The 16,995-nt window shown below is 30.6% G+C and overlaps 2 protein-coding genes across 2 annotated transcripts; both read right to left on the bottom strand.

Moving 5' to 3' along the window:
- Nucleotides 1–346: 346 nt before the first annotated feature.
- On the bottom strand, nt 347–1,381 carry LOC114194826. Its single transcript, XM_028085238.1, has 5 exons — nt 1,296–1,381; nt 1,065–1,185; nt 820–999; nt 642–719; nt 347–556 (listed from the first exon to the last, which is right to left on the bottom strand). The coding sequence occupies exons 1-5, from the start codon at nt 1,379–1,381 to the stop codon at nt 347–349; spliced, it is 675 nt and encodes a 224-aa protein (XP_027941039.1).
- Nucleotides 1,382–2,136: 755 nt separating this feature from the next.
- LOC114194825 lies at nt 2,137–13,933 on the bottom strand. Its single transcript, XM_028085237.1, has 4 exons — nt 13,832–13,933; nt 13,577–13,672; nt 2,356–2,572; nt 2,137–2,258 (listed from the first exon to the last, which is right to left on the bottom strand). Exons 1-4 carry the CDS (start codon nt 13,931–13,933, stop codon nt 2,137–2,139), a joined length of 537 nt encoding a protein of 178 aa, XP_027941038.1.
- Nucleotides 13,934–16,995: the final 3,062 nt, after the last annotated feature.

The raw sequence follows: 16,995 nt of genomic DNA, 5'->3' as shown, positions 1-16,995 counted from the left end.
ATTTACGACTTTAATTACATCATGCTACAAAATGAAATCAATTTTCATATGTTTTGATGTAGCTGGTAGTCATATTTGTTGACAAAAATTGAAAAATGTCAACAATATCTTGTGAACCAGCGTATGAAATAAATAAAATTCTAAATAATGTAACTCAAAAGCGCATAATATAGTTATGATGAAATTGAACATAGAAGTTGTAGTTCAAATGAAATTAAAGATGAAATTGAACATAGAAGTTGTAGTTCAGATGAAATTAAAGACAAAACGATGCGTAGACATATTACATTCCCAAAATGAAAGGCATAAAAAAATTGTCTTGAAATAGAATAACTAAAATCAAATCTCAAATCACTGCTTTTTCCTTCTTAATATATCTTTTTAAAAGCTTCAATGGAACATTGTCTTCTTCGATGAATTCAAGTGATGCAGTCTTCTTTCCAAATTCTCTCTTATGTGAACTGTTAGCATCATCGTTGGTTAGATTATCTTGGATTAGTTCAGGTGATTGGGATCCACACTCAATTGTTTCTTTGGTAAATCGGACTAATAAATCCTACAGTACATGTTCAAAATTGATAACATTATTAAAAGTATTAAAAAAATACATCATGTCAAAAAAATTTTTATAATTTGTATACCTCTGAAATATTAACGGTGGACTCATTGACTATATGCATTTTTTCCCTGCTAAACTCACCATTTCCAGCATAAACATCCTTCAAATAGGTATAAATAATGAGATTATAAAAAAGAAAAAGATAACTGCATTATAATGAGATTATAATGTACCAAATTTCATCGTAAATTATATCTTACCACATATTTCATGGAAGAATCATTGAATTTTTCAATGATATCATCATCAACACATATTTTCTTCACTCTGAAAGATTGCTCAAGTTTGAAATTTTGATCGTTCCTACTTTCAACTTTAAAAAGCAGACTTTTATCAACTAACTCATCAAACTGCTTAGGCAAATTTCCAGAAGCATTCATCTAAAAAAAGAAAATAATTAATGATATATTGAAGAGTCAATAAGTGGATATATTGAAGAGTATACCTTATCATGAGTGTCTAACATATCAGCACAAGTTTTCTTGAGAAGGGTAGTTGCATCCCTATCAAAGAGGACAAATGTGGTTGAATCGAAAGAGTCAATAACTCGGATCTTAATCCTATATCTGAAAATTGAATACAAAATTTAATGAACAAAAGTTGTAATTACAATGTTGTTTTAAATTGACATTAATATTAGTAAACAATTAGTTAACCTTGGAAAGACTTTTATAACATGCTTGTTACACTTCTCACAAAAGAACATCTTGGAATCTGGATAAACAGCTTTGTTGCACACACAAGCAGTATACCACCAGTCATCGTCAACCAAGATATGCTTAATTGTTCCAAACAATATGTAAGTGGTGACCTTTCAATATAACAAACATTAATGAAGAGATTATTGTGAATAACAAAAATTGCACAATAATAAAAAAATCCATTCTAACCTCTTTACAATCTTAGACCTTGAATGGTGGTCCTAGGTGTAAGTGTTAAAAAGTCCTCTTCGACAATATTTTTGGAAGTCTAAGAAAGTTGCGTTAATCCTTGAGATGGAGATTCATTGTTCTCAAACATTCTGTGCAAAATAAAATATAGTTGTTCTCATAAACAATAAATCTATTATTGAATGTATATACATCTGAAATATCAAGTTGAGGAAATGAAGGATAATAACAAAGTTCGAATAAACTTCGAATAAACTGAAGAACAATTTCAATATTACCTTGATTTCAGTTCAGATGCTTCCTTGAAGTTAACATTGTACTTAATACGGGTGCAGAACTTACAATTTTGAACTTGAACCTTATCTATATTTAAAAATATAGTGTATGTGAGACTAACATGGAATAAGTAGTACAAAGTACTTTGTAAAAGTAATAACAAAATTTTACCTTGAAAAGTTTTGACTTTCGCAAATTCTATACTTACAACAGCATTTTGTACTTCTCCACTTGAAAGGAATACATTCAGTTCATCCACATAAATACCAAACAAAGTACATTCTATTTGAAACCTAAAGATTAAATTTTTTTTATGTGAAATCGTTATTTGAAAAGAAATATAAAAGGAATTTAGTATAGTATAGATATAAAATACCCATCAGCTTCTATTGCTATGACATTTAATTTTGTTGTCTTTCCATCAACTTGCAATTCTCTTTCAGTCCCCACTCTGACCAGTAATCCCAAGATATCTAAAATGCAATTCATAAATGTTAAATCATATACTTTAACAATAAATGTTTATTAATAAAAATATGAATAGTATTGGAACTAAAAAGATTAACTTACCAACTAAATAATCAGTATCAAATGCAGTGGTTGTCAATAAGGACAAAGGTGTGTATTGTGGTTTCATATCAGGAACGAAATTAACATTAAGCAAAGAAACTTTTGTACCAAACTGGAAATTTATCTTATAAGGGTGGTGTGTTGTTCTGTATATTCCAGAATTCGGAGCAACACTGAAATTTTGTATGGCATAAACATGGCCTTCAGAAATCTCATTCTGAAATTTGTAAATTAGAGTACGTCTAATTGAAGCATGTATTTTAGAACCCTAGAACAGATAAAAAGAACATATATAAATTTAAGTATAAATTTGATTAGCATACAAATATTTGATTCATTCAAATTTGTAAACGAAAGTAGGTGTAATGGAAGAATTTAAAGAATAACATGAATAATAACCTTTTTGGCTTGAATAACGAACTCCATGGAAAAAGGACACCTCTGTTTAGTGAAATCAGGAACAAACCATGAACGAATGACCTTAACGATAATATTCCAATTTTCCTTCTGGGGACTTACTTCGCTTACGCTATGGCTTTGGTTTGGAACTTCACAGAGAGACATGTTGAACTCATAACAACAATATTGAAAAATGAAAAGTAAAAAAGTCAGGATTAGATTCGTGACATATTTATACTTACATAGAGAAATAAGGAACTAATAAGACAAAATTGTAATTCATACAACTAAAATAAAGAAATCACAAGAAAAGGTTCAAAAAATAACTTTATCCGAATCTATATTTTTTTGGTCAAAGGAGAGTAAAAGAAGTAAGCATGGAGTAACGATTAATAAAAACATGGATATGGAAATTTTTGAAATGGTAGAAGAAAGCAAAAAGTAGAATATATTCAAATAAGGACTCTTCAAACATGGAGTACGAACATTTTGACAGAAGTCATGCGAATATATATTGGTGAAACCTGCAAAAAACAGTTATTGATGTCAGAAGAAATTAAGTATTCATATTGATTTATTCACAGGTTTCATAAAAAAGGAAAATTAAGACAGAAGCATTCTGATGAAAATAAAGCATGAAGCAGATGACTTGAAAGTGAATAAAAAAATTGTTGGCGTGATGGATTAAGCAGTGAACAATTAATTGAAACAGTAATGTGGAAAGAATCAAAAACTGCAAATACATCCTGGTTTCTTATGCATTCACAAAAGAGGAAATGTAGAAAAAATGATAGCAAACCATAATGACTTAGACGAAATTTCAGAACTGCAAATCTCATATCATTTCTTCTGTACAGCAAGAATACTATATTTGTACATAAAACAAATGAAGTACATACCTGTGATGAGTGGAAACGTTAATGGCTTGTAAGAATACGTTAATGGATCTGAAACGTGTTCTTGATGAAGCAACTGTGTTGGATCTCTACAAAAAGTCAAATAAAAGTGTGGTGTACAAGAGCAAAAGAATCTTCTAGGAGAAGGAACTTTGTTAGAAACTTTGAGGAGAAGCCACTATGTTGGATTATTTAAGTTAATAACGTACAAAATTAGAATAAAAACTAATATAAATAGTACAATTAAATATTTAATGAAATGACGGATGCTTACAGTAGAAGAAATCTCGTGGAAGGTGGAAGATAAAGAAACATAATGAAGCAGTGCAAAATGTCATATCAATAGACATTGAAATAAAATATTATAAAAGTATTATAAGGGATGTGTATGAAAAATCTTCTGGATAGTGATATATTTAAATTAATATAATAAATTTTTAAAACGTAGAGACATGATATGATTTATGTCTGACAGAAATTAAATGCCACGAATTTTCAAATATGGAAGAAGATATAGAGCAGATAAGAGTAAATAACTTTGCAGAAGTTAAAAATACACATGGTAAAACATATACATATATATAATATAATAATAAACAAAAAAACTTGATACAAAAATTACAGATTATCAATCTGTTAAGTAATATTGTTTATAAATTTTTCATAGGGGATGATAATAATCATTTATATTAAGAAGAACATTGACATCATTGCTTGCTTGTTCACCGTCAACCTCAAAAAGAATTAAATATTTTTCATCCAGTCCATGAACTTCACGAAAACGTTTCCATCCACTTCCTATCTTGACTGATCTAGGTCTAATCAACAACTTGCATTCAACTCGTGCCTTTGGACCGTAAAGCACAATGTGTGAGAACTGAGTGTTGGCAAAATATTGACGTAAGTCTGAATTTAAACCCTGAAAATAAAAAATATAAGAAATAATATTAAAAAAAATGAGTTTCTATGTGTAAAGGTTAAAAAGAATACATGAAGTTTTGTGTACAGATTGTATTCAATGATCGAAAAAGAAGATAAAAAAAAGTCACCAGAAAGCTTGCTTTGCAGTTGTACTTAGAAAGCCGAAACTCAAAATGAATTAACTTGGACCTTATCAGAGGAGCATTTGTTCGAACATGACTTAGGAATTTATGGACAGTTGATTCTGAACAGTGATCGTAAAAATGTATTTCAAAAGCAGAATTCCCAGTATGCCTTAAATAACATAGTTTGGGTGGTTGAACTTGATAAAACTTTCTTATATCAACCCAGCCATCAGTAATTCGCGAACCATAGGTATTCATGTTGAAGGTAACATGGTGAAGATGACCTTTTTTATCAGAAATAGTTCAACGTGGCCCCAGTTCATTGCCTAATTGAATGACAAACAAACGGTTGACGAACGCAAAATCCTTGAAAATAAAACCAATATAAAAAAAATATTAGTAAAGGATATCGGAGAACAATGATGGTAAATAATGTATAAGAAGCAAGTTCACAAAAACTTGGTCTTCCATGAAAATAGTAAAGAATCCACCCTTCCACTTTGAGCCAAGTATGGATTGTTCACCAAGGATGCATTGCTTAGTGGTCATCTGTAAAATTGGTAAGATAGGTTTGTTTTTGGAAAAATAAATTTAACGGACTTTAACAATGTAAAACAAATTGCTGAAGATGATGAAAATAACAGATTATAAGAACGTCTGTTTTAAAAAATGAAAGAAAGATGATGAACATAACCGAATATAAAAACGACTGCTTAAAAAAATCAGAGAAAGATCAACAAAAACGACTATAAAAATGACTGCTTAGAGCAATGCAATAAAGATGATAATCCGATCCGATTATAGAAACGTCTTCTTAGAAAAATGAAACGAAGATGAAGATCAAAATCGATTATAAAAAAGTCTGCTTATAAAAACATGCATAGAATATGGCGAGAAAGAAATATGGCGAGAAGATATAGGAGATGAAGAGAAGTATAGTTCATAAAAGGGTGTTCTTGAAACAATTTGAAGGGTTTAACAGTCATACCTTTTTGTAATGGATAAGAACTTCTTGAAATGGCAGAGGATGGCTTGTTATCGTAGTGTAATGGTGTTAAGGTGAAGCAGAGAAGATAAGTGGAAATTTGATGATCTGTGAAATGTTAATTACTTTCATCCTGCAAAAAATATTAATGAAACAAATATATACTAGACAGTGGAAGAGTTTGGAGACTGAGATAGGTATGACGCGACAACAGACAGTGCAATCATCATTCTCGTGAGAAGTGAAAAACATAATGAGAAAAACGTTTCAAAAATTTAAACGTCTCTTGGAAAACGAAATGGTAATTAATTTAATCGGCTGAATCAGTTGAAATAATGAATAAGTGTTGCAGATGATTGAAGAGTTCAATCATCATTACCTCGAGCAGTGTAGTAATTAATGCGGGGAATACTGATAGACAAGGTGATTTCAAAATAATTAAAAGGATTATTTATTGTAATATTAAATTAAATTAATATTACAAATTATAAATTTAAAGATTTTTATGTCTTCTCTGCAAATAAATAATGATTAATATTTTCTGTCTTTTAATGACATGTAACATTAAAATTCTATATGTAATTAACAATAATTGATATTTTGTTTAAAGTATTGATTTAAATGTAATAGATTTATTTTATAAAAATATATTAGTGATTAATGTATTTGACAAAAATCTACAAAACTCGTCAACATAAAACAAAAAAAAACAATTAACTTCATACACAGTAAATGTATAAAAGCAAACACAGTGAATGTAATAAGTGCATACAAAATATAATTCAACTTTAAAATCTTCTTTTATATATATATATATATATATATATATATATATATAAATAAGAAGATTAACAAAAACAATATACAAAATGTTATAACTTAAAACCAGATTAATGGATAAAAAACTTTGATATGGTTGGTTGTTGTGTGACCTTCAACTTAAAAAAAAACCTCACGATGATCATCTGCAGAAAGTTGATGAAGATTACAAAAAGTTTTCCAGCCAGTTCCAATCTTAACAGAATTACGTCTTATGATCAATTTACATTCGACTTCTCCCCTTGGACCGTGTAGAACAATCGATCTAAGACCACTGCTTTTAAAATAAGTGGCAAATTCTATTTTCAAATACTGCAACAAAAAGGATAAAATATCTTACTTATTAAGAAGACATGTAAATAAATAATCCAAAAAAATTAAAACTAACCAAGTGGCTGGCTCGACAGTAGTATGTTGATAGTTGAACTTCAAAATGCTTTAAGTTTGAAGTATGTAGAGGACGGCGAATAGAAAGATGGTTCAAGAAGTTGGCTTTCAATGTTGAGTCGCAAACACGTTTTTAGAGATGTGTAGTTGGAAAGACGAATTTCCAAAATATTTGAAGACAACCAATTTGTCAGATTCATCTGCATAAAAAGATATTAAATCATTCTAGCCTTGGGTGATCATTGGAGTGTGAATATTCATGTTGTACGTAACATTATGAACATTCCTGTCGTAATCAACAATGGTCCACTGTGAACCAAGGTCCTTCATATTACGTATTATGAAGAGTCGGTCGACGTGTCCAAAATCCTTAAAAGATAAGGAAGTTTAGAATAAAGAAATACAAACAAAGAATACAAAGGAATGTGAAGGAATACAAAAAATACCTGGTCTTTCAAAAACATAGTCACAAATCCGCCAAGCATTTTTCTAGAAAGTATGGCTTGTGGTGTGCGCACGGATTCCATTGTTTGAGAAAAGAGTGAGTATGAAGAATAATTTCAAGAGAAGATAATGGGTCACACAACAGAAATAAGATTTGTCAGTATGTAGTCGCCAATATATAGAAAGAGAAAACGAAAAGTCATTACTGTTGCAAATATATAGAAAGAGAAAAGGATAAGTCATTCCTTTTGGTAGAGTCCGTACTTAAAGGTGAAGCGTGCATCACAATTTTTGCAATTAATTGTGAATATAAAAGTGAAAAAAAAGTACGAATTAAAAGATAATAGGGTTGAAATAATAAAATAAATAAATAATTAAAATAATTGTGAACTGATTTTTTGACATAAATTAAAATATTTAAAAAAAATTCAAATGTCGTAAAAAATGGAAAGTGGCAATAAGAACAAAATACAAAGAGTTGTGAAAATTTTCAAAAAATAATGGAAAAAAATTTAAAATAAAAACAAATTACGACATGAACAAAGCTGACATGCATGTGTTGGTAGTTTGGAGATCAAACCTTTAAACAAAAGAAAAATGATAAACATAAGAAGATGAAAGGAAGAAAGCTCAGAAAAAAATATAAAGCATCTCCAGACTCGGTATTTTACGGTTAAAATAAGATGTTTGTGGTTGTACTCTTCATCTGAAGAATTAAAAAACCTGAATGTTAAGATGAAGCAAAGAATCAATTACAATTATTAATAAAACATAAAGAACCATAACATGAACGCAAAATCTCAGATGCATGTGTTTGTACTCGTCAGTTGAAGCCTTTAAACAAAAGAAAAATGATGAAGAAAAAAACATGAACAGAAGAAAGTTCAGAAAAAAATACAAAGCATCTACAGACTGGATTTATTGCGGTTTAAAAAAGATGTTTGTGGTTGTAATCTTCATTTGAAGAATTAAAAAAACTGAAACTTAAGATGAAGCCAAAAATCAAATACAACTGAGAACAAAAAATAAAGAAACATACTTGTTGGCTTGAGAAAGCAAACAAAAAAAGATTTCGAGAAAAGAAACATAAGCTGAACGGAAAATCATAAATGCATGTGTTTGTACTCTTAAGTTGAAGCCTGTAAACAAAAAAAACCATGATGAACAGAAGAAGATGAACGGAAGAAAGCTCAGAAAAATATATAAAGCATCGCCAGACTCGGTTTTTTGCTGGTTAAAACAGATGTTTGTGGTTGTACTCTTCATTTCAAGCATTTAAACACCTGAAACATAAGATGAAGCCAAGAAACCATTAGATCTCAGTAAAAAACATAAAGAACGATACCAGTTCGGTTGAGAAACAAAAAAAAAAGTTATCGACAAAAGAAAAAGAAGATCAAAGGAAAATATAAGATGAATGTGTTTGTACTCTTCAGTTGAAGACTGTAAACAAAAGAAAGATGATGAATAGAAGAAAGATCAGAAAAATATATAAAGCATCGCCAGACTCAGTTTTTTGGTGGTTTAGAAAAGATGCATGTCACACTCATCTTCAGTTGAAGCCTGTAAACAAAAGAAACATGATGAACAGAAGAAAGATCAGAAAAAAATATAAAGCATCTCCAGACTCGGTTTTTGGGGGGTAAAACAGATGATTATGGTTGTACTCTTCATTTCAAGCATTTAAACACCTGAAACATAAGATGAAGCCAAGAAACCATTAGATCTAAGTAAAAAACATCAAGAACCGTACCATTCCGCTTGAAAAACCAATAATAAAAAGATGTCCACAAAAGAAACATAAGATGAACGACAAATCTCAGATGCATGTCTTTGTAATCTTCAGTTGAAGCCTGTAAACAAAACAAACATGATGAACAAAAGAAGATGAACAGATGAAATGTAAGAAAATTAGAAAAAGCATCTCCAGACTCGGTTTTTTGCTACTTAAAAAATATGTTTGTGGTTGTACTCTTCATTTCAAGCATTTACACACCTGAAAAATAAGATCAAGCAAAGAAACCATTAGATCTTTGTATAAAACATAAAGAACAATACCAGTTAGCTTGAGAAACCAAAAAAAAATAAGATATCCACAATAAAAATGGACAGATGAACGACAAATCTCATATGCATGTCTTTGTAAGCGTCAGTTGAAGCCTGTAAAGAAAAAAAAAGATGAACAGAAAAAGATGATCAGAACAAAGCTAAAAAAAAAATAGAAACCATCTCCATAGTCTTTTTTCAGCGATTTAAAAACAACTCCATGAAAAGAAGAAGATGAAACCATGATGAACGCGGAGAAACAAAGACAGAGAAAGACAGAGAAAGAGTGAGAAGGCGGTGACAGAGAGAATGAGAAAGAGAGAGAAAGAAGAAAGAAGGCGATCGCAGAGAGAATGAGAAAGAGAGAGAAAGAAGAAAGAAGGCGGTCGCAGAGAGAATGAGAAAGAGAGAGAAAGAATTGAGACTGAGGAAGGTGAGAAGACTGAGGAAGAGAGAGAAAGAAGTTTTTATTAAAACTTTTGATTTTAAATTTCTTTTCCATTCTTTTAATACTTCAAAATGTTGAGAGATTGACACATCAACGTTTTTACCTTTTGTAGATAAAAATTTGAATTGAGAAGTAGGTCAGATATATTATTCAATTGAAATTTTTGCCTTTTGTTAGTTCCCAATTGTATAAAGTATTAGATATGAAATTCAATTTTTTTTAGCAATATTAATGTAATAATAGTATACCTATGCTATTTTATTTGATATTTATTATTTGGTTAAATTACTTTTTTTGTCTTGTATTAATGTCAAATTGGTCTTCCAGTTTTTTCTTTGTCTCAACTTAGTTTTTCATTTTTTAAAATGTTTTAATTTGATTTTTATTGTCAATTTTGATCAAAAGTGTTGAAGTCAACGTCATGTGTCAATTTTTTTTATATTGTTTTTTAATTTTTAATTTTTTTTACACATGTCACTTCACAATTGTGCTACGTGTCAAAATGATTCAATTTGGTTCAAATATTTGTTTTTAGTTTCAATTTAGTTCCAATTTTTGTAAAAATAAATTAAATATTGTCCTTCCTTAAATTAAAACTCAATTTTCTTATGTATAAATCTTATGATGATATTCTTACTAAAATTGACTTTTTTATTAAATATTTGTAGTAATATTTTTAAACAAACTTTAAATTCTATACAAAACTTTAAACTTTGATTTTTAATCTTTAAACTTTAAACTTTAAACTTTAAACTTGAAATTTAGTTCTTAAAGTTATGTGTGACAAATTATTTGATTTTTAATCTTTACTAAGTTTGTATAATATGGTACACATGATGTCTTTATATATATGATGATAAAATGGTTAATTATTGAATTTAGGTTTGGGGTTTAACTTTGTTTAATAATAAAATTAAAAACAAAAAGTTAATTTAAAATTATTTCTAGAAATATTTAATAAAAACTTAATTTTCATAAGAATATCATTATAATATTTATACAAAAATTAAATTGAGTCTTAATTTAGGAGGGACAATATTGTTCCATTTTTACAAAAATTGAAACTAAAAACAATTATAGGAACCAAATTGAATCATTTTGATACATGTAAAAAATAAAAAAAAATTTTAAAAAATTCACAAAAATTCAAAAAAATCAGAAATTGACCGTTAACTTTAACATCATTTAGTCAAATTAACAGTAATGACCAAATTGAATCATTTAAAAAAAATGACTAAATTAAGACAAAAAAAAAGTTTGAAGATCAAATTGCACTATCTAACAAATACAAGGACTAAGAGTAATTTAATCTTATGATTTTGTTGTGCCGGCTAAAAAGTATAAAATATTTATCAGTTTTTCATATGATTAATATTTATTAGAGAATCTAACTAATTACTTTTAGTTAAGCTCTCATAAATAAACATAGGATGTTTTATTTTTTTTTTAATTTATTAATTATTGATTTAAGTTTATTTCTTAATTGGATGAATAAATATAAGTTTAAGATTACATTTACTTATTTAAATAAATTGATCCAAACTACTATAACTCAACTATAATATTAATATTAATATATATTGAGACAGAGAGATGGAGAGATAGGGTTAGGATTTGTTGAGAATCATGGTAAGAATTTAGTCAAATTACACTTTTAATATATTGTTATACAATGAAAATATAACTAATTTGAACATTGAATTTTATTATTTTTTTAAGTGTAAAGAACCAATCTTATTCTATGGAGATACGATAAGCTTCAAAATCTATAGTAATTATATGTGTTTTATATATGCACAACTTATACTATTTATCATTTATTGTTATAGGAAATGAATGTTGATCTATCTTTTTATTTTGTGCAGAAAAGGTTACTGAAAGACAAAGTAATTGAATAAGAATATTTGTTTTTAAAGATTAAAACTTGAGAGAACTACTTAAAATTTTTCATTGAAAAATGTGTTTTGAGAGAACTACTTAAAATTTGAAAAGTTTGTTGTGTCACTATATATCTATAGTCTCTAATAATGAAAGGTGATAAAAGAAAGTCTATTGCCAAAGAAATCATATATAGAAGGGAGTAAAACATTAAATGTTTATCGATCACCAACAAATCAACTAGAAGAAAAGTAAGAATGAACTCAAGGTACACACGAGTGCAGGAAGGGGCTTTGGCAGCTGTTGTTTTCAATATTTTGTATCGATTTTAGGACCGAAGCAGATTGGGACGAGGCCAAAAGGGAAACGCTTTTGGCCTCGGTTATGACCCGAAGCCATAAAACACCATTCTGCCTCGGTTCAAGTCTACCCGAAGTCATATATCTCCACCTTTCTGCTGCGGTTCAAGTCTATCTGAAGTCATATGTGACATTAATTTTTAATTTAAAAAATTCGATCATCTTTTGGCCTCGGTTTTGGTTTGACCAGAGGTCATATGGGCCGTTAATTTTAAAAATTCGATCATCTTTTGGCCTCGGTTTTGGTTTGACCCGAGGCCATATGTAGGCTTTCAGAACCGAGGCCTAATATAGTGTTTTATTTCATACTGTTTCTGTTTTGGTGTTATTCCCACATTTAAACCTGCAAATTTTGTTCAGCACCCAGCACAGACCAGAACAAAATATTTTATAACACATCCACAATTCAAATTCATTTAAAAGACAATTACAAATCATTTACAATCCAAATACATGTCCTAATCAATATTATTGTACATTTCAATTATATATTTGGCACATGCTATCCTACCAAACTTTATGAACTTTGCGGGAATTGCGGCAGGACTCTTGAATGTTTACAAAATAATAGATTAAGTTAAGTTAGTATATAAAAAGGAAATATTGCAAAGTATTCGTTTTAATTCAAATATATATTATCGTTTCCCAATTTGTTGTAATACGAGCGCACACAACGGTTGTCATCCATTGCATCATATAATAACCGCACTCATATGAGTCGGTTTGTTATTACACTACATTATATCAACAATGTTACAATTAATTAAGGAAGAAAATTAAGCAAACAATTATAAAGATATGGATAGAAATATCAAACCTGGAGGGAACACCATACAAGACATTTTGCCTTAGCTGTTGATCTTCCTAACAACATGTTATGTGCAGCAATTGAACTATGATATAGGGAATAAATTATGATATTTTTATATAACATGTCATATTCATAAGATTGATATTGAGGTTCTTACCAATCTATCACTTGTTTAAGATGGTTCAAGGGAGGGCGATGCAAAGAGCAAAACCACACAGCAAGGTTCTCCCTTAGGGAAACCACAAGTAACTGCCAATGATGCTTGATAAGAAAATAAATTCATTTTTATGCATTAAAATGATTGATTATATTCATAAGTTAACAAAAATGACTTACCCAACAACATAAGGGATAAAATAAATTTCTTTTCCGCGTTGAAATCATTTGGTCACATATTCTTGGATGTCATCAAACTTGTTGCCTTCATGAGTGAGTTAGGGGTCTATAAACCCATATAGATCATTCAGCCCCATAGTTTCAGTGATACCAGACAGATGCCTAAACATAAAATTGATTTGATATAAGTAAATAGATAAATATATCAAATAACTATATATAATGACTAAAAGACTTACATCATCCATAACTGAATAATGGTAATATTGAGTTCCTCTTATCCCCGTGCAAGCTCCAAGACATCTTGGGAATGCAAGTAAAGTGGGATCTCAAGGTCTCTCCCAAAAATGTTAGAATCCCAAGGAACCTGCATCGGCTTATCATCTATGATTTGAGCAAGTTGGAGTAATGCACCAAGAGGATCTTCCAAAGAGTGAGGAATCTTATTTGGTTGAAGATTTTCCTATGTTGATGCAATTTCAGTTAAAATAAAATATAGTTTAAATTTGAATATAATAAACATGTAAACTTAAAAATTTAGTATATTGGTAGGTTTAAGAGTCTGTACCGGGGGTTCAGAAACAACCAAATCTCTAGGCCAGGCGAGGAAACATTGGAATGCCTGAGCCGCAATATATACATCATCTGTTGGCACATGAACTAAAGCAAACGACACAAGAACCTCCTCTACCATGACCTTAACCTCATCCTCTGATAACTCCATGCCATGAAGAATTGTGGCTGCCTCAAAAACTTTTCCACGAGCCACTAGTGTCTTCTCTGTACCATCCCAAATATATAGCTGACATGGATGAGTGTCATCCATGTCATCCCCAGGTGGAGCTGAACAAATCCCTTTTTCCGCTTCTTCCTGTTAAAGTCAATGATTTATTAATGTTATTCAATTACTTTATTAAATATCATTTATTCAATTCATAACTTATAGAAAACAAATTTACCCGTAGGAGGCACAAGTGGGTCTAGTTCTGGCGGAGGATCCACTGGCGAACGAATGCCATAATGCTCAAATTGGCGCATAAGTTCTTGTGTCACCTGCGTAGTGATCATTTCCTTCATTCTTTCTTCATAATCAGCACCATGACTGCATGAATCCTCCTTGTATGGTGTTCCCTCCAGGTTTGATATTTCTGATCTAACACCACGCACACGTCCAGGGTGCTTAGGCTATCCAATTGCAGCAGTAAGTATGTCATGACGAACTTCTGGAATGAATCCTCCTTGGGAGCTCTGCTCAACCAAACAATCCTGCAATGTAACAAAAAAATTTATAAATAAAATACAATATAAAACATGAACGAGCTATTTAGATAAGAATTGTATCTTACAATTTTCTCTGAGATTTCTCATGCAGATTCAGAAGTGTAGTTGCCCGATGTGCGTAGACGGGTTAACTTCCACTTTTGATGAGGTGATGGTGGTGAAGAAGGCTCAGTATCTTCACCTTCAGAAGGTGGGGGCCTAGATTTTTTCTTTTCTGACATTATCTTCTCTTCAAGTTTTCTATATCCACCACGAGATAATATGTGCGGGTTTTTATTTTGAGCACTTATGCTTTGAGCCTTTTTTCTCTTTTCCTGTAACATATAAAACCCACTTTATGAATTAGTTAAAATTTTGCATAATTATGAATTGTGCTATTGATGATTTGAAATAAACATACCAGTCATCCCTTAGATGTCCGAAGCTCAAGAAATTGACGCCATGTGTCTTCATCAATCCAAGTGTATTTCAACAATGAATTTTCATTCTTTTTATATCCAAAGACATACCTAGACGTCGACTTGGTCTTAAAACCACGAAATTTCTCAGCCACCGATGACAAAAATTTTTGTTTAAGCGTCGCCACATTTGAAATATCAAATGTTAGCTGCAATATAGAAAATGTCATCAATAACATTTAGCATATTATCAACAAAATCAAAGTATAATGTTAATAACATTAATATTACTTACCAATAAATCCTGCCATATCATTCTCGATCAATTTCAGTGACATGATCAAAAGATGGAGTAAGGATTGATATTCTCTCTCGTGCCAACATTCCTAAATAGCTTTTGAAGACGTCCGTATAACGATCACTAGGCATTCTAGTGTCGACGTTGATATCAACATGTGTTTTCTCACCTCTAACTCTTCTAATTAAGAGTTGTCTCAACCTAGTGGCTCATCTGGTGGGTCTCTTAGTAGGTGCTTCATCCTCTGATGAAGTATGATGTTTAGCCATGTATATGTGAAATGAAAACATAAAAAAAAACATTAATAAGCAACATATAAAATAACATATAAAACATTATTTAACAAAACACCTAAATTTTAACAAGAACATGAAATTCATACATAAAGTTATTGATTGGTGTAAGACCCGTGAAAATTAAATAATTAAATAATTAATAAATACGGATAGTGGGGTCCTTTAAGGCATTAGTTATTGATTTATATGATGTGAAAAAGTACTAGCTTAAATGGTTGAGACTACTTGATTATGTGAGAGAACTTGGGTTCAAGTCCTATGTATTCTAATTGTGTGTTATTTAATTAATTATTATTTTTAATAATAATATGCTTGATCATGTTGAGTGATAATATAATCATAGAATTGGTTGAATGGTTGTGAATTGAATTGGCATTGGCATGGTTGTGGGTTCGAACCTTGGTAATTCTACATTAAACTTCATTTTTGCTAAAATTAGTTTTGACATGAAGGTGAAAGGGTGGAGAAAACCCTAGATGAATGAACAACCAAGGAAGGCTGAGAAAACAGTCCATAAGTGACTTTGAATGACGATTAAAATCAGTCTTAATGTCATTTTCGTTTTCCCTTCATTATTTTTAATTAAGACACCATTAAAAGACAAATTGTGAAAGAATAAAGAGGTTTGGAGGCTGGATTTTTGAGAGCATTGTAAGGTGCACGAAATTAAGAAAAAATAATGATTAGTAAGTGAATTAGAGGAGCTAAATTGAGGTCGTGCTAAGGAAACCATTGGTGATAAAAGGGGGAGCTCTAACATTTGCGTTTTAAACAAGGAAACCGGGTTAGGGGAGCTTTTACATGCTAACTTTATTTTAAATTTGATTCGCATGCTAAATAGAGTAACCTTATGTGTTAACTGTATTTTAAATTTGATTCACATGCTAAATAGAGTAACTTTACACGTTTACTTTATTTTAAATTTGAATGGCATGCTAAATAGGATAGTTTCATGTGTTGATTCATTTAATTATGATTGGTATGCTGAATTTGGTATGATCATGCTTGATATTTTATTTCCTTTTAATTTAATGTTTCTTGAAATTTCCAGAAATAGTCTGGTCGGTGATGAATAACCGCCAGACGATTCTTTCTAGTCTAGGCCTTTTAGGGTTCCTGTAGAGGAACCATCTGCCAAAAATAGTGTAAAAATAGCCTGTTTGACCACATGTCAGGGTGGTCTCTCTCTCTTTCTCTCTCTCTCTCTCTCCATTAGGGTTTGACTGCCATGAGTGGCTACGCGAAGGCTACGGTGGTTGACGCGGTGGCGGCAAAACGTCGGAAGGCTGGGTCCGCGGCTATTTCGGAAAGATGGTGATAGGTTCGCATTTTTGGGAGAGGCGTGGGTGATGTCAAGAAGTGTTGCAGCTGCATATTGAAGGTGGTGCTGCCATGGAAGGTATCAACTACAGGTTCACAGTGGCGAGGTTCACGGTGATGAAGAAGACAACTATAGGTTCACGGTGGTGAGGTTGTTGCAGATTCGAACTACGAGATGGCACGTCGACCACAG

Source organism: Vigna unguiculata, chromosome 8 (genome assembly GCF_004118075.2).
Source record: "Vigna unguiculata cultivar IT97K-499-35 chromosome 8, ASM411807v1, whole genome shotgun sequence".
In the NCBI taxonomy this organism is placed as follows: domain Eukaryota; kingdom Viridiplantae; phylum Streptophyta; class Magnoliopsida; order Fabales; family Fabaceae; genus Vigna; species Vigna unguiculata.
Note: the sequence above shows the minus strand (reverse complement) of the source record. Positions and strands in the feature narration are given on the sequence as shown.

Coding starts and splice junctions, on each gene's coding strand:
- LOC114194826 (XM_028085238.1), bottom strand. CDS start 1,381: ATGACTGGTGGTATACTGCTTGTGTGTGCAACAAAGCTGTTTATCCAG. Junction 720..819: donor ATTCTTCCATGAAATATGTG/GTAAGATATAAT, acceptor ACCTATTTGAAG/GATGTTTATGCTGGAAATGG. Junction 557..641: donor CCACCGTTAATATTTCAGAG/GTATACAAATTA, acceptor CATGTACTGTAG/GATTTATTAGTCCGATTTAC.
- LOC114194825 (XM_028085237.1), bottom strand. CDS start 13,933: ATGGAGTTATCAGAGGATGAGGTTAAGGTCATGGTAGAGGAGGTTCTT. Junction 13,673..13,831: donor ATGTATATATTGCGGCTCAG/GCATTCCAATGT, acceptor GCATCAACATAG/GAAAATCTTCAACCAAATAA. Junction 2,259..2,355: donor TGATACTGATTATTTAGTTG/GTAAGTTAATCT, acceptor ATTGCATTTTAG/ATATCTTGGGATTACTGGTC.